The 22,971-nt window shown below is 38.6% G+C and overlaps 1 protein-coding gene across 9 annotated transcripts in view; it reads left to right on the forward strand.

The window, feature by feature from the left end:
* The window catches only part of MYRIP (myosin VIIA and Rab interacting protein), a 448,499-nt gene that overhangs the window by 394,156 nt on the left and 31,372 nt on the right, over positions 1 to 22,971 (forward strand). For all 9 annotated transcript variants that reach the window (XM_007505045.3, XM_056800212.1, XM_056800214.1 and 6 more), the window contains exon 11: positions 6,342 to 6,581. In XM_007505045.3, the coding sequence (XP_007505107.2) occupies positions 6,342 to 6,581 (240 nt within the window). The remainder of the gene's footprint in view (positions 1 to 6,341; positions 6,582 to 22,971) is intronic.

Below are 22,971 nucleotides of genomic sequence, written 5' to 3' on the forward strand. Positions count from 1 at the left end.
ACAAAGTTCAGGAGTTCATTTTTTATTCTAAAGTCATCAGGGAACCCCATAAAGGTCTTAAGCAAGAAAGTCATATGGGCAGCTGGGCAGCTGGGTGGTACAGTGGAGAAAGCGCCAGACTTGGACTCCAGAAGGCTCATCTTCCTAAATTCAAAGCTGATCTCAGACACTTACTAACTATGTGACCCTGGGCATGTCACTTAACCCCATGTGCCTCAGTTTCCTCATCTGTAAAATGATCTGGAGAAGGAAATGGCAAACCACTCAAGTATCTTTGCCAAGAAAACCCCAAATGGGTTCACAAAAAGTTGGACATAACTGAATAATAATAACAGGATTGTATCTTGTCCCCCTCCCCAATTCTTCTCTTCTCAAGTCTATATTCCTATTGGTCCTCAAAACTCTTCGTAACTTGGCCCCTTCCTACCTTCCTAGTCTTATTAAACCTTTGTCACCTCCATTTTTTTATAATCTAGTGATATTAGCCTCTTTGTTATTCCTCAAGCAAGATAAAACATCCCCCCAATTCTCTCTGGTTGTCCCCCACGTCTGAAATACCATCTTTCTTCGTCTCCTCCTCCTGACCTCCCTTGTTTCCTTCAAGCCCCAGCTAAAATCCCAACTTCTGGAAGAAGCCTTTGCCAATCCCCCTTCATGCTGAGGCCTCTCCCTTGTTTAATTTATCCTGTGTGTAGCTTATTCGTTAGTGGCTATTTACATATCATCTCCCCAGTCAATCTCTGAGCTCCTTGAGACCAGAGGCTCTTGGGGGGGGGGGGTACATTTATTTGTATACCAAGCACTCAGCAGAGTTCTTGGTACGTCGCATTAGATGTCTAATACATGCTGCCTGGCCAGTTGTTGAGATTTGACATTACAAGAGAACGTTGGTGGGGAGAGAGTGTCAGAGAGGGCTTTGGGGATTTTCTCAAAGGTCCATTTCCCCTAATTTGGAACTGTTTACTCGGCTCTCTGTAAAGGTGAAGCTGTGAAAAAGATGGGTTGTTTTCATGTGACTGGGCCATTCCGAGGGCTTTATGAATCCTTCATGAATAAACCTTTTTCTCTAGCTCCAACCACATTTTTGGAACAGCATTATTCAACCATTTGTGCCACTAGATGGTGGCAGTGCTTCATTTCCTAGAGATTTCAGGGTCAAGTCCCACCATATTGTGCCTCTTCCGGCCACGCTGAATGTTTGATTAGCTTCTCTTCCCTGAGAAGAGGCTGGTGTTCTGTAGCAAGGCTCAGGTTTCCAATGAAAGATTCACTTCACACACACACACACACACACACACACACACACACACACACACACACGTGAATCTTTCATTGGATACTTGAGACCTGCTACAGAACACAAGCCTCTTCTCACGTGTGTGTATGTGTTTGTGAAGGTGTTTATCTCTCTGTATGCAGGTGCAGATAAGGAGGGGGAGACAAGAGGCACAGAATAGTATAATTAGAAAGCTAGAGCAGTGTTTTCTCTCCAGTATCTTTTAATCTAAATCCTCTAAATCCTAAATTGAAATTGCTTTAATAATGAATTATAGGAAGAAAAGCCAGGTGACTGTAGATTAAGAGCCAAGCCTGGAGATGGGAGGTCCTGAGTTCAAATATGACCTTATTTAATTTCTAGTTGTGTGACCCTGGGCAAGTCACTTCATCCCCATTGCCTAGCCCTTGCCACTCTTCTGCCTTGGAACCAATATATGGCATTGATTGTAAAACAACACATAAGCGTTTATTAGAAGGAGGAGGAGGAAGAGAAGAAGAAGAAGAGGAGGAAGAGGAAGAGGAAGAAGAAGAAGAAGAAGAAGAAGAAGAAGAAGAAGAAGAAGAGGAAGAGGAAGAGGAAGAGGAAGAAGAGGAAGAAGAAGAGGAAGAGGAAGAAGAGGAGGAAGAAGAAGAAGAAGAGGAAGAGGAAGAAGAGGAGGAAGAAGAAGAAGAAGAGGAGGAAGAAGAAGAGGAAGAAGAGGAGGAAGAAGAAGAAGAAGAGGAAGAAGAGGAGGAGGAGGAGGAGGAGCAGGAAGAGGAAGAGGAAGAGGAAGAAGAGGAAGAGGAAGAAGAGGAAGAAAAAGAAGAAGAGGAGGAGGAGGAATAAGAAGAAGAGCTCATACTTAGTGTTGATTCTAAGACAGAAAGTAAAGGTTTTATTTTTTATGAATTATAGCATCCTAAATGTTGAGCTAAAAGGAACCTTAGAGCTTTTTTAGACCAACCTACTCTTTTAATAGATGAAGAAAACTAAAGATGAAAAAGGTTAAGGGTTTGCTTCTAGTGTCACAGGTAGTAAATGAACTAAGGTCCTATTACTCTAATTCATGACACCTCATTCTCTTTTCCTGCTGCTGATTGGCTTTTTAATCTGGACTGCAGAAAGGTGTTCCTCCAGCAAAAGTTTGCCCCTCATCTCTGCTTGTCCCTGCAGCATCATTCTCCTGCATATCCTACCACTATCTCACCACAAGGGGGCGACCCAATCCTCAGGGAGCTGTCCTTAAATTCTTTTGACAATGAGTGGATTAAATGGTCTGCCCATATCAGCTACCATACATCAATTATCCTTAGGAATATTTTCATTTTATCAACTTGATAGAGTTCTGAGCATTAGCTGTCTGCAATTGGTTAGGAATAAATATATACCCCAACTTATACTGTGAGTAGAATTTAGTCGATGTGAAATTAAGTCTATATTCTATGTATAATTCTAAAGTTCATTTAAAAATAGGTACATGACGCATGCCTATTATCCCTACTGCCCAGGAGAATGAGGCTGACAATTGCATGAGTTCAGTGTCAGTTCTGTCCGGCATGAGCCCACAGCACCAGAGTGCCACTGTGTTTCCTGAAGAGAAATGAGCCAGCCCAAGTCAAAGCAAGAGCAAGTCAAAGCCTCCCCTACCCTGATGGAGTAGACCCATGAGTAGCCAGTCACTGTACTTCTAACCCCAAGGAGAGAGGGAGACCTGATCATTTTTACAATTCAAATATAAAATAGATTACATTTTTTTAAAGAATTGACACACATGAAAATTGTGAAGTCTTGGAAGATAATACAAGTGAAAACAATAAGAATCAACTTCCTGTGGATTTTTTCTTTTTTTAAGTTTTATGGATGAAGGTTTTTGTGTTTTTACATCGTACATCATATAGATTTATCAGCTAGTTCCACTTCATAATAGGTCTCTTTTATTTTTTTAAGATCAATTCTCTGATAAGGCATTTTTTAAATTTTATTTAGTCAATTTAGAACATTATTCCTTAGTTACAAGAATCATATTCTATTCCTCCCTTCCCTACCCCAACCCTTCCTGTAGCCAACACACAATTCCACTGGGTGTTACGTGTGTCCTTGATCAGAACCTAATAAGTCTCTTTTTAAAAAAGCAAAGCACTTAAGAAAAACTAATGATATCTCCATCTGGAGAGCATCCCATTCCTATTTGCTTTTTAAACATTATCAAAGATTTATTTTCTCTACTTCTCACCCCACCACCTCATGGGAAAAAAAGAAAATAACAATTTTCTCATAATATATTTATAGTCATTAAATAAGCATTAAATAAAATTTTAAAACATTAAACAATAAATAAAAAAATAAAATGTAAAGCCATTTTCCTTGGAGATATCAATGTTGAATATTTTAGATAAAAAATGCTATAAGGCCAAATTCCACATAGTTGCCCCTCATATGTTGAAGATTATGTTTGATATTGACCAATATAATTATGTCATTGTGTTCTCACCCTTATTAGGATAATAGCTTATATTTCTATGATCCTAAGAAAATTTCAAAGTGCTAGTATGCATTGTGTAATTAGAATTTTGTACCCCAGGACTCCATTTCCTAGAATCCCACTTTTGTCCTCACACTGCATCCTTTCTTTTTGGAGATAATGTTTCTGTAACCTCCACCCTCTCTCATTCTTCTCCCACTACCGTGGTCAGGAAAAACTTCTCTTTACTCAGGCTTTACTTTTGCCTTTTTATTTCCTCTACTTCAAGTGATCATTAATAAATCTTATAAAATATAATACTTGGAGTTATTGGATATTAATTATAATCTTACAGCATCATCACTAAATCCCTAAATTCACATACAAGTATTCCTTGGAGATAGTGGGTATTTGGTTCCAGCCCCCCGCAATAAAGCAAATTATCAAAATAAGGCAAATCATGTGAATTTTTTGGTTTATAAATGCATATAAAAGTTATGTTTGCACTATACTTCAGTCTATCAAGTGTTCCATAGTATTGTATCTAAAAGACAACGTGTGAACCTTAATTAAAAATACCTTATTGCTACGATGTGCTGAGCATCATCTGAGCCTTCAGCAAGTCCTCATCTTTTGCTGGTAGAAGGTCTTGCCTCCATGGTGATGGCTGCTGACTGCTCCGGGTGGTGGTGGCTGAAGGTTGGGATGGCTGTGACAATTTCTTAAAATGAGACCGCAATGAAGTTTGCTGCATCAATTGATTCTTCCTTTCACTTGAACATATAGAGATCATCGTAGGGTCATTAACTGGCCTAATTTCAATATTATGTCTTGGGGAATAGGAGAAGGGAGCAGCCAAAACACACAACATTTATCAAGTCAGGTTATACGAGTGTCGTTCCTGGTGCCTTAAAAACAATTACATTTGTACCATTAAAGATCCCTGATCACAGATCACCCTAATAGATACAATAATAATGAAAAATGTGAACTATTGCAAGAATTACCAAAATGGGACCCAGAGACACTGTGTGAGCACATGAAGCTGGAAAAAATGGCACTGATAGACTTGCGCGATGCACGGTTGACAAACCTTCAATTGGTAAAAAAATAAAAAATGCAATATCTGCAAAGTGCAATAATAGACCAAGAGTCCGGTCAAGTGTAGCAGTCTTTCTATGGTATATCTCTGAAACCTTTGCTTTAGCGCCCAATTTCATTGTAATCTATTTGCAATTATAAGAGATGTGCCTGTTTGAGAGTCTTCTCAATTATCATTTAATTTCAACATGGCTAAGTGAAACACCAATGAAAAGTGAGCCCTCATCCTACCCTTTAGCCCTATAACAAATTCCATCAGAATCAGCTGCTCATTCGAAAGTGGTCACGAAATGCAAACTGACAAAGAGACAGACATGAACTGATGAGCAGTCAAGCTAAAATACAGACCTCCCTCCATTGAGTTAACTCCCTGAGCCTTGTAAATTATTAGCCTGTCAGAATCCATATGCCAAAGTCTGGAAGAAATCATGCCAAGCTTGCAAGAGGATCAGGCAGGAATTAGAAGCAGGAGGTAGGAAGGCTCCGAAGGAGGAGAGGTGAAGCAGGAAAATACTGATGGGAGAAATCAGCTCTGCAGGCTGCAGAACATTTGCCCAGAGTTTCTTTTGAACCTTTCAAAGAATATAGTACTTAATGTCCAGTCTGGTAGAATTTAAACTGTTTGAGATGAATTGATTAATCAGCATGTAATTTATTATGGATCAGACAAAAGTAAAACCATTCCATGCCTCAAGGAACTCAGGTTCTAATGATGGAAACAACTCTTACATATATAAGTGAGAAGCATTTTATTTTTATCTTAAAGACTCTAGCACTTGATATAATGCCAGAAGGAATGAAAACAAGCACATATTTATTAAGTATCTATTATGTGCCAGGCACTGTGCTAAGTGCTTTACAAATGTTATCTCCCTTGATCCTCACAATGACCCTGGGAGGAAGGTGATTTTATTATCCCTATTTTATAATTGAGAAATCTAAGGCAGAAACAGAGAGTGGTTGGCACAAGGTCACACTATTTAGTATCTGAGGCTGGATTTGAATTCAGATCTTCTTGACTTCAGACCAATGCTCTATCCACTGAGCAACCTACTAGCCTCTAGGCAAGCAGTATGTTTTAATAAATATTTGTTGAATTAAATGGATATAAGTATGCATGTTGAATTTTAAAAAGTGCCTCACCGAACCAAGGAGTAAAGCTTGAAATGGAGAAAATATTGCTTGAGGACAAAAATCTGTTCCTTTTCCAGATGACCTATTCCATGAATGAGAGGCTTATTAGAAAGTGCTAGGGACAGCTGGGTAGCTCAGTGGATTGAGAGCCAGGCCCAGAGATGGGAGGTCCTGGGTTCAAATCTGGTCTGAGACCCTTCTCAACTGTGTGACCTTGGGCAAGTCACTTTTTCCCCATTGCCTAGCCCTTACCACTCTTCTGCCTTGGAAGTAATACGAAGTATTGGTTCTAAGGCGGAAGGTGAGGGTTTTAAAAAAAGAAAGCACTATCAGCATCCTAGATGAGACAGTTGTTTCTTTGGTTCCCAATCTTGGTTTGTATTTTAGGTTTTTGATGATTTGTCAGAGACTGATATCAGCAGTGAAGATCACCATCATAAAAGCAGGACAAACGACACAGAAGACAAACTGAAGTCCAGGTTGTTTGAATTAGCTGCTAAAATGAGTGAGAAGGAAACCTCTTCAGGTGAGGAGCAGGAGTCAGAGCCCAGGACGGAATCGGACCATCAGAAAGGAAGTCTGTCCTCTGAAGACAATGGCCAGTGCATTCAGGAAGAATTGAAGAAGGTGAGTTCTGGGAAAACCTGGGGCTGGCAGCTTGCACTTGGCAAAGGGACTATATGTGGTACCAAGTGGTGTATGCAGAAAGCTGCAATGAGCGAGTGCTCCCACTGATGGCCACATCTGCCCTTTTTGCTCATCAGCTCATTCCTCTGCTTGGATACATCTGGGCAAGTCTGGTTGGGTTTACCCAATGGTTCTTGATGCGTCTTTCTTTTCTTCTATTTCTTCCCATGGCTTTCTGTCTGGTTTTTAGTTGGGATTATTGAGTAATCCTCCTACCTATTTAAATTTGGAGATTAAAAATAAGTGCTTGCCTTGGCTCTCTTTCAGTTGGATCTATGTCATTGCAAACACAACATTTAGGAATTAAACTTGATTATTCTCAACATTAGAGATCTTCTGTTCTTCCATTAGTTTTCTTGGTTATATCATCACCTTAACTGAGGACTAGGTTTCCCTTCTTCCCTGTTGACTGTCAGTGGGTAACAAGAATCACTGGATTAGAGTAAGAGAAGCTAAGTGGGTGAAAATCCAGGCATGAAGACAAGGGGTCCTGGTTTCAAATCTGACCTCAGATACTTTCTAGTTGTAGACCCTGGGCAAGGCGCTTAACCCCAATTGCCTAGGTTTTACCATTCTTCTGCCTTTTGACATTTGGTATCCATTCTAAGAGAGAAAGTCAGGGTCTAAAAAAGGGGGGGGGGAATAAGCATACCATAATGGTGGGAGCATAAGGCAATCCTTACTAGAGTCCCTACCCACAAAATACATCTCTTTGAAGTGAAAATATGTATATATGCACAGAAAAAAATAACAGCAATTATTGGTTGTGTTCCAGTTTTGTGGTGGAGCAAAGAAGAAAGGCAATGTAACAAAGATTAAGGATGAACAAGAATTTTTAAGAAGCTAACAGTTGTCCTCCCCCCCCCCCCAGGCTGGACAGCTAGGCTGAGCTGGTCTCACAAATCACTGATTCTTCCAAGCTCCCATCTCCTTTGTGCTATCCAATCTTAACTGTTATCTGACCAATTGATGGTTCCAGAACCTATTTTGTGGGACATCTTCACAGAAAAGACTAGAAATAAGCTCAAATTTAATGCAAGGGGAAAAAAAGTTTTCAGCCACACAAGGATTGTTTTGAAAAGAAACAAAGCCTATCTTGTGTGCTAGCATCAAAGAGAACTTGGTTTTTCCAAAAGGTCCTTGTGTGATGGGAAGCATCTAGCAATGACCGAGAGACCCCGTGTTCAACAATGAGCTGAGGATACAGGGAAGCTTTTCAGATCCCCCATAAGCTCATTGTCATTCTTCACCTCCTAACACAGCCTACATGACCGCTGGCCAATGTTGAAATTTGTGTAGTGAGCCTCATTGGCTATGCTCCTTCACCCTTTGTAAATCTAAATACAGTCAGAGAAAGGAGTATTTATTTCACCCCAAGAGGATGAATAGATAAGCAAGAAAATAATTTGATGTAGGAGACAGAAAAGGATTTGGGTTAGAATCTTCCCTCTTGGCAAAGGCAAAGAGATAGGGCATAGAATGTCATATGAGGGGACAGTGACTGAAGTATAGAATGTGAGAAGGAAAGTAATGTTTAATCGGCCATTGTTTTGATGATATAATAACGACATGTGCAAATCCTACATAAAAGATGATGGCTTCCTTTGCCACTATTCCCACATGTATTTATACATCTAATTACTTATATGTAATTATGCTATTAAGTGTAGTTGTTCTTGTATGTTATTATTTTACTTGTAAACTATTCATCACATAGAGAAAGAACTCTGGTTCTTTGAGGGTTCAAATCCATCCTCAGATACGTGAGCCTTTCTGGACTTCATTATCCTCATGTAGAAAATGGAAAGATTTGAGTAGGTGGCCTCTGAGGGCTTTTATTTATAGCTCTAGAACATGATTCTATTTTCTATTTTCACCTCTACCATTCACATCACTCTTGCCTTGTGGTATTCCATCATCCATCGCCATATGGCATCATTGAGGCAATATTCATAATGAAAAGATGTTTATTTCTTTTTTTCCCAGTGGCTTTGAGACTAGACTTTCTGGAGGTGAACTTTGTAGCACCTTCTGCTTTGTTTCTCATATGTTATATAAACATGAGACTAGGAACCAAGGATAAGAGAAGGGAGAAACTGGAACATGCCAGTGAATCCCCAACTGCTGAGGATAAACATGGGACCTAACGGGGACAAAACTTGCAAGCAAATGCTTGGTTGAAACTGACTGAAATCTACTCAGGGTCATATGGCTCAGGCAGCCGGTTGCCCAGGGGTTGTCCTCAGAAGATTAGGTTAGACAATATTATTTCCTATGGAAAAGATATCCAAAATGTCAGGATTTTTCTGATACATCATGAAAATAGCCTCAGGGGGGATTTAATTTTCAGAAGAAATCAATGCATAAAAAAGTGAGTTTGGGGTGATAGATAGACCAAAGGTGCCCAAGCATGTGGCACTTTTGGTCATTAGCTCTCCTGAGTGGGGACAAACTAGATTAAAATATAATTGAGAAAAATTCAACAAAATAAAAAGAAATGAACATAGATAATGGTAATACATGGTTTTTCAAAGTCAGTATTTAGCAGCAGGAATGCTTATGTATGGTTTAGTGACCCAGTTTCTATTTGAGTTTAACACCATTGGTATAAATAGCAATTATTTGGATAGTCTTTAAAATATATCTCACTCCTCTGCCTTTAAAATAAAAAAATCAATGAGCCAGGCCTAAAAGAAGAGTGAAAATAAAATTGGGGGATGAAATTTGAGTAGATTTTTATCCCATTGATTATTTAAGAAACACTTTGGATATTTTTATAGGAAAGATGCCTACAATATGCATGATTTTGTTTTGAGATAGCAATAGGGTTAGTGATTGGATCTGTGATTTCCCTAGAACAGGGAACTCCCTCTAAGTCAACTCTCTCTACCAATGCAAGTTGTCATGTTTTCTCCAATTGATAGTCTTAGAGTTGCCCAAGGTGACTAAGAGGTTAAGTGACTTGGTCGCACCCAGTTTGGATCAGAGATGGCACCTGAATGTAAATTGTCCTTGCTCTGAGGCCAGCTCTCTCTCTACTATTTTAAAAACACAAACAACAAGAGTGATGACCACCATTTGTATAACAGCACTAGAGCCAAGCTCTCTCTAGACATTACTTCATTTGATCCTCACAAGAGACCTTTAAGAGATGTTCTTTGGGTATTATTTTTACCCCTGCCTTTTACAGAGGAGTACACTAAGGTTGAGCACCATGGACCACAGTCCCACAGCTATTATCACAAGGTTGGATTTGAACCTAGATCTCTCCTGGCCCCAGATATCTTGCCTAATTTATGCTGTAGTGCCTTCCCAATCTCTAAAGGCTAGCGTGTCTCACCTATATAATAGTCAGGTACATTGAATTGTGTCTTCTGGGCAGATGGATGATACCGAGAGACAAATCCAGCTGGACTGATCTCCATTTCCTTGAAACTTTAAAACATACACATAATGTTGAATAATATATTGGGAAAGAAACCCTATCTCCCCTGCAGGACCTGGCAGCAGGTTCTTGGATTGCTTCCACAAAAGTGAAAAGATAGAGATTAGTCTTGATTCTAGTATGAATCTTACCATAAGCCAGTTTCTATAACTGAAGCATTGACTGTAGGAAGGCTCCTCTTACCTTAATTAGAGAAGTGTTATGACTTTATGGCATGTTTCTAGGACCATGAATCCTGTCACACAGAATAGAGTGAATGGGCCAAAGGACTACAAGAGGGAGCAGTAGCTGGCATTTGCTAATGCTTTAAGATATATGAGGTACATTCCTCATTAGAAGAGGCAGTGTGGTGTAATGAATGGAGACTTGGACATGAGTACTCTTTCTGACAGACTGGAGGACCATAGGCAAGTCATTTACCTTCCTCTCTGAGATGAATTACCTCAATCTACTCTGTTTAAGTCTTGGATTTAGGTTGTCTCCCCATATTGGAATGAGAGCTCCCTGAGGATAGGGAATGGTCTTGCCTTTTCCATAGCCAGGGCTTATGACAGTGCTCAATACTATGTGTACTTAATAACTGCTTGTCAACTGCCTGATTCTTGGGGTCTCCAGGCAGCCCTCCAAGATTAGAAATTACACAGGAGTTGTTTATCTCTGTTAGTACAAGGAGTGTCCACAATGGAAGTTCCCTACAAAGATGAAATCAAGTCTCAACAACAACTAAAATATATTTGAACAAGAGCTTGGCTTCCCTCAAGAAGGTGGCACTCTTAAGCAGAAGACAGGGGAGATAGGAAGGGAAATATTTAATTAGAAATGAAGAAGAAATAGGACAGAAGCTAGAAGTGGTCATTAAAGATCATGTATTCCAACCAATCACCCCATTTTAAAGATGAGAAAACTGAGACATAAGGAGATAACATGACTTTTTAAAGATTATTCCATTAATTTGTAACAGTTGAGCTGAAAACCAGATCTTCTGACTCCTGGTTTAGGTAATTTTTTAATAAAATTCTATTTTTATTCATATAATAGGCATTTATTGTATCTTCCTCCTACTTCACCATCATTGCAAATATAAAAGAAATTCTTGTAGTGAATATGCATAATCAAACAAAACTATTTCCCATACTGACCACAATCAAAAATATGAGTCTGTCTCTCTCCTTATATAAAAATATGGGTACATAGATATAATATATATTACATTCCCTCTCAGGAGGTGCTGCCCACTGGAATAATAATTAGCGATTGCATTGATCAAAATTCTTAAATCATTCAACCTTGTTCAATTTTACACTTTTTTATTATAGTATAAATTATTCTTCTGATTCTATTTACTATATTCTTCATCGATTCATGAGTCTTCCAAAGTTTCTTTTGTAACCATCATTTTCATTATTTCTTACAGCACAACAATATTCCTTTCCAATCTAGCATAGTTTGTTTAGCTATTCCTCAATTTAAACATTCCCTTACTCTCAGTACTTTGCTACCACAAAAAGTTGCTCTGAGAAACACCCTCATTTTCAGGCATTTTCTATTCTCCCTTCTGGACAGTCCCATATCTTTATACTCATTTACTACATACATAGCTAATTAATTTCTTTCTTCAAAGACAACATGCTCATTCATCATGAATATCTTTGTGTATGACCCTCTTCTCTTCTCCCTTTATATCACTTCCCTTGGTGATCTCCATGGATTTAGTTACCACCTCTTTGCAAATAATTCTCAGGTCCATTTGTCCATCCTTAACTTCTCTCCTGATCTCTAGTCTTGTATCACAACCAACCTATTGGACAGCTTGAACTCAATGTCTCATAGACATCTCAAAGTCAATTTGTCTAAAAAAAGAATCAATTATCTTTCTTTATAACCCCCACCTCTAACTCTCCCATAACCATTGAAGACACTACAGTCCTCCCAGGCTCACCATCAGAGTATAATCCTTAACTCTTCACTCTCAGGCACTCCACATAGCCAATCTATCACCAAACAATGTTGTTACTACTTTCATATTTTTTTCCTTCCACTCTCACAGTTACCATGGTAGATAATATTAGCACCTACCTCTCAGGGTTGTGGTGAGAATTAAACAAGATAATATTTGTAAAAGTATTTAGCACAGTACTTGACACAAAGTATGCACTTGATAAATGCCTGGTCTTTCCTTCCTTTTCTCTTTGCTTTTCTCCTTCCCTTCCCTCTTTCCTTTTCCTTCCACTTCCTTTAATCCTCCCTCCCTTCCTTCCCTTTTTTCCTTCATTGACATTCTTCTTCCCTTCCCTCTCTTCTGTCTTTTCTTCCTTCTTTTCCTCCCTTTATCCCTTCCTTCCTTCATCCTTCCTTCTTTTCTTTCTTCTTCTTCTTCCCTTTTTTACTCCAAGTATAGCATTCTATTCACTGTGCTACCTGGCAGCCCAAGCTAACTAGGTTCACTCAGCTACCATTCAACAAAACAGTTAGAGAGAGAATAGTGCCTTTGCATAGGTAAGGACTCAAAGGCAGGAATGGATGGCACATTGGTAGCTGCTTGGTCTCTCAGTTTGCTCCCAGTGGGACCACAATTCCTGGTTGTTCCATTTGCTCCCTTCACTGGGTCTCCCCTGTTGCTTCCTGACTCTGCCTACATATATAACTCAACCAATGTGTGATCCAAATGATTTACTGGCAAAAACAAAACAAAACAGGATTTGAAGTCACTCCAGCTCTGCCTTGTACTGTGTCTGTACTCTTTACAATCTAGGTGACTGTGCCAGTCGTTTAACTTCTTTGAGCCTCAGTTCCCTAATTTAGAAAAAGAAAGAGTTGAACGAGATGAACTCTAAGATCTTCCAGCTCGGAGTTCAATAAAAAGATTAACCAGTCAGAATGACCCTGGCCTCCTCATGGGAGTCAGCCAAGAAAGCCTGCTTGTTCTCTGCTAATTTGGCTGCTCTCTGTTCATCTTGATGCATGGCTGAGCTATTGCTTTGGTTGGTCTCCACCACTGAACCTTAGAAAGTCTGTCATTGTTGGTGGTTCTGCCCCATCGCCTCCCAGATGGTGTGGCGTGAAGGCTTTGTTTTGTTTGTCGTAGGCTGGAGAGGATGGCTGTGGTGTCCAAGCCTAGCCACTGTGGCTGTGGCTGCTGAGTGCCAGCTGTGAATGGGAACACTGCATTGCTCGAGGTTATCTAAGGGCATCTTCTCTGACTTACTGTCTAATGATCTCTGAGACTATAAAAAGGCACTCAGCACCAATGAGATCATGGACAGAGACAACACCCCTTCCTCAACTCCCTCCTCCCCAAAGTCACAGCTGCAGAAACAATTCCCTGAGATCCTATAGACATTTGGAAAAGAGACCTAGATTTGGAGTCAGAAGACCCAACGTTAAGTCCCACCTCTGTAATCAACTCTCTGTCTGACCTTGGGAAAGTCTCTCTTTCTTTCCACCTCAGTCTTCTTATCTGGAAAACTTGGGGTAGAGGGGGAAAAGTTGAATTAATTAGTCCACCAAATTAAAGGAAGAAGGGTGCCTTTAACTATGTTGTGGGAAATAGAAGCCTCAAATACCAAAGGCCTTGGGAAAGAAGGAAGGGAAGAAGGAAAGGAGGAAGGAAGGGAGAGAGGGAGGAAGGAAGGAAGGAAGGAAGGAAGGAAGGAAGGAAGGAAGGAAGGAAGGAAGGAAGGAAGGAAGGAAGGAAGGAAGGAAGGAAGGAAGGAAGGAAGGAAGGAAGGAAGGAAGGAAGGAAGGAAGGAAGGAAGGAAGGAAGGAAGGAAGGAAAAAAGAAAAAAGATGAGGGCTTTACAAATATTATTTCATTTGCTAGTCACAACAACCCTAGGATGTAGATGCTATTATTATCTCTATTTTATTTTATTTTTAATATTTTATTTTCCCAATTACATGTAATAACAATTTTCAACGTAAATTTTCCAGACTTATAAGATTCAAAATTGTCTCCCTCCTTCCCTCCTTTCCCGTCTTCTAGAGATGGTAAGCAATTTGATCTAAGTTATACATTATTATCATGTAAGACATACTTTCATATTGTATTATCCCCATTTTAAAGATGAGGAAATTGAAGGAAGCAGTGGTCAAGTGACTTGCCTAGGGTCATATAGCTAATAAGTGTCTAATAAATGTCTAAGGCTGAATTTGAACTTAGATCTTGCCTCCAGGTACAGTGTTCTGTCCACTATGTCACCTGGCTGTCTTGGGGCAGCTTATTCCTTTTCACTGCACAGTTTCTGCCCCAGACCACCCTGGTCCTCATTGACATGTTTGCAGAATTATTGAAGTTCCAAAAGTAACTCTCAGACTCTGTCTACCCATATATAAATGATATCCGAGGACTCTTCCAGCTCTAACTATGTGATCCTAAAATCTCCACTCTAGTCTCCAATTAGGCTTCCTTCTCCAAACTGGGATGTGATCAAGGGAAAAGAAGAGTCCCAGAGGTGAGATCCAGGGATTTCAGGTCCAAAACCTGGACACCAAGAGTTTGTATCCAAGCTATGTTACTTTGCAGCCAACAGTGCTGTGATCTTCCCAGTCACCCTTGGCCATCATCTTGGTCTGTTCTCTGCCCCTGCACCTATAACCCAGGTTATTCTCAATATCCCATTCAGTTACTCACCTCAGGCATCTTCTTAGAATCCCTCTTCCCCTGCCCGGCACCCCTTGGCTTCCACCTCCTGTTCTAGAACAATAATCAAATCAATGCTACCATTGCCCCCTGGAAAGGACCTATCGATCCCCCCCCCGCCCCCGCCCCGGTGTTTTACACAAAACCACTGTGACTTCCAAGACCAAAACACACTTTCTGTGGCCAGCACTCTCCTGTGTGTGTTATTTCACCCTATTAAAATGTCCTAACCTTGAGGTCAGAGACTGTCTTACTTTTGCCTTTGTGTCCCCAGCACTTAGCAAGTGCCTGACACAAAGTGTTTAATAAATGCTCTTCAGCCAGCCATTCATTCATTCTTAACGGTTTCTCAAAACCCAAATTGCCCATCTGTCAGCCAACACCTCTTTATTCAGTCAGTGCCAAGCCTGTTGTTCTGTACCCACTGGGCACTTGGGAGGTGCCAGCCATCACACTGTCAGGATTGTGCTCGCTCCATTCTGGCTCAGAAAGCATGCCACAGCCACATACAAACTATGGAGCCATGGGCAGCCATTGGATCTTTCAGAGCCTTGGGTTTCTCATCTCTTAAAATGAAGGAAGTAATTGGTAGATCTTAAAATGCTATTAAAACATAATTATGTATAATGGACAAATAACATTTCTAGCATTTAAATCAATAAACACATGAAAGGGGCAACGAGGTAGCACATTGGAGTCAGGAAGACTCTTCTTCATGAATTCAACTCTGACCTCAGATATATATTGGCTGTGTAACCCTGGGGAAGTTCCTTAACTGTTTGTCTCAGTTTCCTCGTCTGTAAAAATGAGCTGGAGAAGGAATTGGCAAGTGACTCCAGTATCTCTGTCAAGAAAACCTCAGAGAGTCATGAAGAGTTGCGCAACAAACCCATAGGAAGTGCCTACTATAGACCAGTACTGTGCTAGGTACTAGGGTTACAAATTGAAAAATGAAAAGCTCATTTGACCTCAAGGAGTTTACGTTCTATTGACAGATACCATATGGTCACAGGTGAGCAAATATATGGCACTGGGAATAGGAAAAGGAGGCAGATAGCCAAATGGATTCAGAAAGGCTTCACGGAGTCCAAGGAATAGAATTTGTGTGGAAGGATTCAAGAATTCTGAGACGTGGATTTGAAAAGAAAGCCTGTTTCAGATATGGAGGATTGCATGTCTAGAGGTACTAAAGATGAAGAGTGAACGTCAAGTTCAGGCACCAGGTAGTAAATAAATGTGGCAGGAATATGGAGCCTTTCATGAAGGGGAGGACTATAAAATAAAGTTGGAGAGAGAAAGGCTCTTAGACCTTCCACAGTAGGCTGAGTTTTTCTTTTATCTTATAAACAAAAGGAGTGGAAAGAGTACTGGACCTGGAGTCAGAAAGACTTATTTTTACTGAGTTCAAATACAACCTCAAACACTAGCTATGTGACCCTAGGCAAGTCACTTAACCCTGGTTCCCTCAATTTCCTCACTTCTAAAATGATTTGAAGAAAGAAACAGCAAACTACTCCAACATCATTGCAAAGAAAAGTTAAAATGGGCTCACAAAGAGTCCTGACATAACTGAAAATGACTGAACAAGAACAACAAATAATAGGGAGCTACTGAGTGTTTCAAAGCAAAGGAGTGAATTCAACTCTGCTTTAGGAAGATAACTTTGGCAGTTGTGTGCAGGATTGATTGGAAAGGAGATCACAAGATTCCAGATCTACTGCTGGAAGGGACCCTAGAGGCTGTCTAATCCAAGGTCCTCATTTAAAGTAGAGGACACTGAGGCCCATGGCAGTTAGATGAATTGTGTAAGGACACACATATCTTAGGTGGAATTGGAACCTCAAGGCTCTGGCCCCAGTGTTAACAGTCTTTCTACCATGCCACACTAACTCCAAGGATTTTAGGAAATTTTTTTCTTTGCCTCTGTCACATTTTACCTTCTATTTTAATGATGTGCATGTCTTCTCTCTCTTCCTCTTCTCCCCACCTCACTCACCCTCCATATATATTCCCTTGGGGGAAAAAACAAAAAAAATATTTGGGGAGTTTCATATTTGCATTCCCATCATGGAGCTCAGTGCCTCACACAATTGTCACTTAATATTTTTAATTGAATTAATAATTAAAGTACCACAGGACCACCAATAAGATTGTTGTTGTGGAGCCTTGATTGTCAGAGAGAACTCTCTTGTGTTGGCAATGAAGTAAACCTAATGGTGAGATAGATAGCACTTATCTTCTCCAGCAGCTCCTGGAACTTCAGAAAGTAAAATATTAAACTTCCCTTCTCAAGAAAGAGAGCCAAAGAGCAGAGAAAAGTGAAAAGGGGGGGGGGCAAAAAAGCAGTTATCACTGGAAGGTATGATACTCAACACCTTCTCAACTCAGCCTCAGCTTTCTCCCAACTGATAGGAGGGCTGGAGGGCTGGCATACAGGGCATTAAACTCTTCCCAAAAGTTTCCTATAATTTATAGACAGTTCACAGCCTTCCAGGTAATTCCATTCACCATCAGCACTTCTGATTCTGCTGGGCACTGCCCTCCCCACCTCTTTTCAACCTCCTTTGGTGTGCTTTCTTCCCCCATTAGATTATAAGCTCCTTGAGGGCAAGAACTGTCTCTCTTTTTCTTATTTGTATCCCCAGCACTAAGCACAGTGCTTGGCACATAGTAGATGCTTAACAAATGTTTATCAACTTGAATTGAAAGGCAAATGTCTGCTAGGTCCCCATCAATATTTTAAATGGAATTAGAAAGTATTTCAATTTCCCCTCTTACTCACTTCCCTTAAGGTGTCTGCTTTAGTTTCTCCTAGAGAAAAACCATTACCTTCTGAATATAGATGTATTTGGAGCCTACTTATAAACTTTCCATGCCCCAGTGAAAATAACCTTTCCACCTAAGCTGTGTTCCTCTATAAATCGCTGGTGAAGAAGAGAAGGAACACGAAGAGCCAAATGATTCAGGCTCCAATAGCACTCTTGCCTTAGTTGTTTCAAACACTTGCATAAGATTTATACTCATCACTTGCCCTCTGATCTCATCATCTTTGATAAACTCAAGAAAGATATAGCGACCTGCCAAAAGAGTGGTGACACATTCCTGCATTGACACTCTAGGAAAGAGATAGCCTTGGCTTTGCCAGTGTCCTTGTAATTTCAATCTGTCACCACACATGGTACGTCAGTTGTACCAAACATCCCGCATACTGTTTTACGGACTTTGCATTCCCATCCTACTGCCAGATGCCCTGAGAACTTTTCCACTGAGGCAGTTAAGATACACCTGAATTCTCTGGAAGTTCATGGGATCAACAAAGTTTTATAGTGAATAGAAAATGGCCAACAATTAAACTTGGGTTAATGGCCTGGAAATAAAAGGAAGCAGCATAATGGAAGGAAGGCTAGAATGGAAGTTGGGAAGACCTGGACTCAAATCCTGTCTCTGCGATTTACTAGGTGTTTAACAATTGAGGCATCACAAAGTCTGTGAGCCTCAGTTGCATCATCTCATCTGTAAAATGGAGATAATAATGATCAGTCAGGATGCAATTACCAAGTCCTGAATAGGTTTGGGCACTGTGCTTAGGTGCTTGGAATACAAAAATTAAAAACAATCCCTGCCCTCAGAGAGCTTACCTTCTAGTTGAGGAGACAACTCATATCATACAGGATACATATAATTTAAATGAAAAGTCATTTCAGAGGGAAAAAACTGGTTGAGAGAGGGATGGTCAAAAAAAATCTTTTTTAAAATTTCGTTTGAGCTAACATATGAAAAATGGTCAATAAACTTCTATTCATCACATAAAACTAATTATTAAATTAGACATCTGCTTAATACAAGCATTCATTAATGAGCATACCAAGAGCTTGAATCTATATATACAACTACATTGCTCCCCTAGCCCACTAGTTCTTCCAGTGTTCATGATGGATTGGTTTCAGGGTGTCCATACATCTGGGTAGAATTAAAAAAAATACATCATTCTTTTCATTAACCTTTCATTGTACTTATGAATTTAATTATGAATTTAAAACAAAAACATCCATAGGCTTCACTAAACTCCCAAGCAGGGGTCCATGACAAACAAACAAGTCAAGAACCTTTGTCTTACAAATATCCTTTTTCCTATTTTTAGAAATTTGGGGAAGAAATAGTTCCAGAGAAGCATCTTCTCTTATGTAGATGTAAAGTTATAGAGAGGCTCCTCCTTGGTTGTAGATGTAGAAGTTACATGTTACTAGCACCTAGGAATAGACAAGATACCTCATCCCTTCTCCTGACTGTCACCAGATCAGAGCTGTCTTTTTAGCATTCTGAGTTATAACACTTTAAGATTTACAAAGTATGATCTCATTTGATCTTCACACACATTCAACCTTGGGAGGGAGCTGCTATGATTTTCTCTATTATAAAGAAGATGAAACCAAGATAGGCACTCAGTAGCTTGCCCAGGGTCCCACAGCTAGTGAATGTCTTTGGTTGGATTTGAACTTGGCTTCACTTGATTCCAGGTCCAGCACTCTACCCATTGCATCAGCTAGCTACATAACGATAACTTATTTGTATATAGCATTTCCTAGTCACAAGATGCTTTGTATTGTAGATTTTAAAATTAATGTCCAATACTCCAACTATTATATTTAATAAGATGTATTTATAATACTTTGAAGCAAAAAAAGGAAATAAAAGACTAGAGAAACAAAGAGAGCTCACCAGCCTCGCACAGGGAAAAGGAGAATGAAAGGAGTTTCCAAAACTTATGTACAAACATGAACACGCAATGTGGTAGAGAAGGGAAAGGAATTCTGGGAAATACAAAAGGAATTCTGGGAAACAGTTCAAAGGTAGAAAATTTCCACTTATATAGTATGCAATGTCTCATTTGATTCTCAATAAGCCTATGAGATGAAAGAACCAAAGACCAAAGAAGTTTGGTGTCTTACCCGTCTCCATGTGCCCAGTTGAGTACTCCATGCATTCTCATCTCCTTTTTTATAGAGAAGGAATCCAAGACTCAAAAAGATTAAGTGACTTACCTGGTAAATCATCTAAGACAAAATTCAAAACCAGATGACCCTATCAGCCAACCTTCTTTCCACACCAACAGGCTACCTTTCTTGAATGATCAGCAAAGTCCAGGGTTAGGGCCTTGCTTACCTTTCTATCAGCAACTAAGATCATCTGTTTAAATTGAAGATTTTATTTATTTCCATCATTGCCACCAGGTCAGCTGGGAAGTCTTAGACTTGAATTTTACAGGTGAATTCTGATGAAATGAATGGGTTCCTACACTACCAACACATTCACCAGCTCACAGCTCTCAGGAAAACAGAAGATTTTTCTTAAGCTAAAAAATTATTATCTTCACAACATCATGATTATTTAATTTTCTAATATCCGGACCAATGTATAGATTAGCTCAAATAAATATAAAAGTCTGAGAATACTACCTCCATGTTGCAGAGGAGTTGAGAGGGGGCAGCTAGGTGGCTCAGTAGATTGAAAGCCAGACCTAGAGATAGGAGGTTCTGGAATCAAATCTGGACTAAGATGATGCTTTAACCCCAGTTGCCTAGCCCTTACCACACTTGTGCCTTGGAACCAATGTGCAGTATTGATTCCAAGCTGGAAGGTAAGAGTTTGAAAAAACTAGCTATAGAAACTCAAAAAATCTTAAGAGTTCTCACATTTAAGATGAAGGCAAAAATATTTGTTTTGGGGTATCCACACTTCTCTGGTTCCAGCAGTAGTGTCGATATATTTTAAGTTTTATTGATGGATTTTCTTCTTACCTTACAAACATTTACAGACTGTAACTCTTTATGAAGTCAGTTGCAACAATGTAAAACAATTAAAGCGACATTCGTTTCACATCAAAAGTACCTCCACCACATTTTTCTTGTTTTTTAAGGAACAGAAATTTTTTTTCTCTTCTTTTGACCCTTTCACTTCACTGAAAAAAGGAAAAGCAAAACAAATTTCTTGTAACAAATTTGCAGTTAAGCAAAACAAATTCCGTCCCTACCTGTATACAAAAAAAAAATCTGTTTCTATATTTATCCATCTGTCTATATGTATCTCTCTAGGTATATCTATCTCTCTGCATCCATAGATGTATATTATCTATATATCCATATTCATCTATCAATCTATGAATCTATCTCTATCTATTTACTTAGCTATCTATTTCTATGCCTCATTCCACACCCCAAACCCATCACCTTTTCTATCTTCTAGAATCATGAATGGTCATTTATTGATCATAGTCTTAACAGCTTTCAAGGTTGTCTTTACATTGTTGTTTTAGCATAACTTGTTCCTCTGGTTCTGCTCACTTTAGTCATCATGCTTATACATATCTTCAAAATTGTTCCTTTTTACAGTATTGATGTTATAGTCTAATTTGTTCTTTAGGTGCTGCTGACCTCACTCTATATCAGTTCCATATATATATTTTCCGTTTATTTGTAATTTATTTATTATTTATTTATTTATTATTATATAATCAATATCATATATTATATAATATAGTTTAATTATATTAATTAATTAATAATATGTTATATTATTATACATTATTATAAATTGATAATTATTAATTATATATTAATTACCTAGTTGCTTATTTCTTACAGCACAGTAGTATTCTGTCATATGCAAATACCACAAATCATTCAGTTATTCCTCAACTGATGGGCAAATATCCCCTCATTGGCTAGTTTTTTTGCCACCACAAAACAGAACCTTTTTCTCTTCCTTTGATCTCTGTTGAGTATGAGCCTAGTAGTATAGTAGTAGTAGTACTATAGATGAGTCAAAGGGTAAACACTGTCTAATAATTTTTTGTTTGGTATAATTTCAAATTACTTTCCAGAATGGTTTTACCCATTCATAGGTCTCTCAACAGTGCATCAATGAGCCTGTTTTCCCACAGCTCCTCCAACATTTATTATGTTCTTTTTTGTCATCTTTGCTACCCTGATAGGTGTAAGATAATCGAAGAATTGGTTTAATTCACATTTTTTCAATTAGTAGAAATTCAGAGCATTTTTTCATATTGCCATAGAAAATCTGGGTTGCCAACCATGAGAAGTGCCTGCTCATATCTTTAGATCATTTTATCTTTAATCATATCAATTAAAAATGAATTTTTTTCTTATACATTTGAATCTATTCTAATATACCTCAGAAATTAGACCTTTAAAGAGAAACTTGTTGCAAAGATTTTTCCCTAGTTAATTCCCCTTTTAATCTTACCTGTATTAGATTTGTTTGCATAAAAACTATTTTAAATTGTATGTAATTAGAAGCATCTATTTTATCATCTTTGATCCTCTCTCTTCCTTGTTTCATTAGGAACTTTTCTAAACTATATAGTTATTACGTAATTTATTTTATGATTCTCTTATTTGTGTATGATATGACCATACCATTTGGAACTTATCTTTGATTGATATTTGAGTCATTGGTCTAAAATCTAATTTTTTTCTATACCTATGTACAGCTTTCCCAGAAGTTTTTGTCAAATAGTGAGTCCTAAACCCAACATCTCAGGAATTTGTGTTTAAAAAATCTTAAGGTAGTAGATACATTTGCTTCTGTGGGTTGTATGCCTAATTTGTTCTACTAATCAATATCTTTTTTTTTAAAAACTAGTAACAATTGGCCTTAGTAATTACTGCTTTGCAGTACAGTTTCAGATATGGCATTATAGCAACCCCTCATTCCCATTTCTTTTTATTTTATCACTTGATATTCTTAACTTATTTTTCCTCCATGGAATTCCCTCTCCCATTCTAAAAGTAATCCTTTGGTAGTTTGGTATAACATTAAATAAGTAAATTTATGTAGCTTGTATGTTCATTTTATTATTTCTGTAGAGTTGTTTATTCCCAATTATTTTATCCATTCTGTAGTAATTTTAAATGGAATTTTTTTCTATCTCTTTCTGCTGGATTTTATTGGTAGTATCTAGAAATACTGATGATTTTTGTGAATTTATTTTCTATCCTGCAGGTTGATGAAGTTGATGACTGTTTTAATTAATTTTTAATTGAATCTGTAGGGTTTTTTAGGTACATGATATGCAAAAAATGATCATCTCATTTCTTCTTTACCTCTAATATTCTCTCAGTTTCTTTTTTATGACATTGCTATAAACAGAATTTCTAGCAATAGGTCAGATAGAAATGGTGACAATGGATATCCATATTTCATTCCTGCACTTAATATAAGAGATA

This window comes from Monodelphis domestica, chromosome 5 (genome assembly GCF_027887165.1).
Source record: "Monodelphis domestica isolate mMonDom1 chromosome 5, mMonDom1.pri, whole genome shotgun sequence".
Classification (NCBI taxonomy): domain Eukaryota; kingdom Metazoa; phylum Chordata; class Mammalia; order Didelphimorphia; family Didelphidae; genus Monodelphis; species Monodelphis domestica.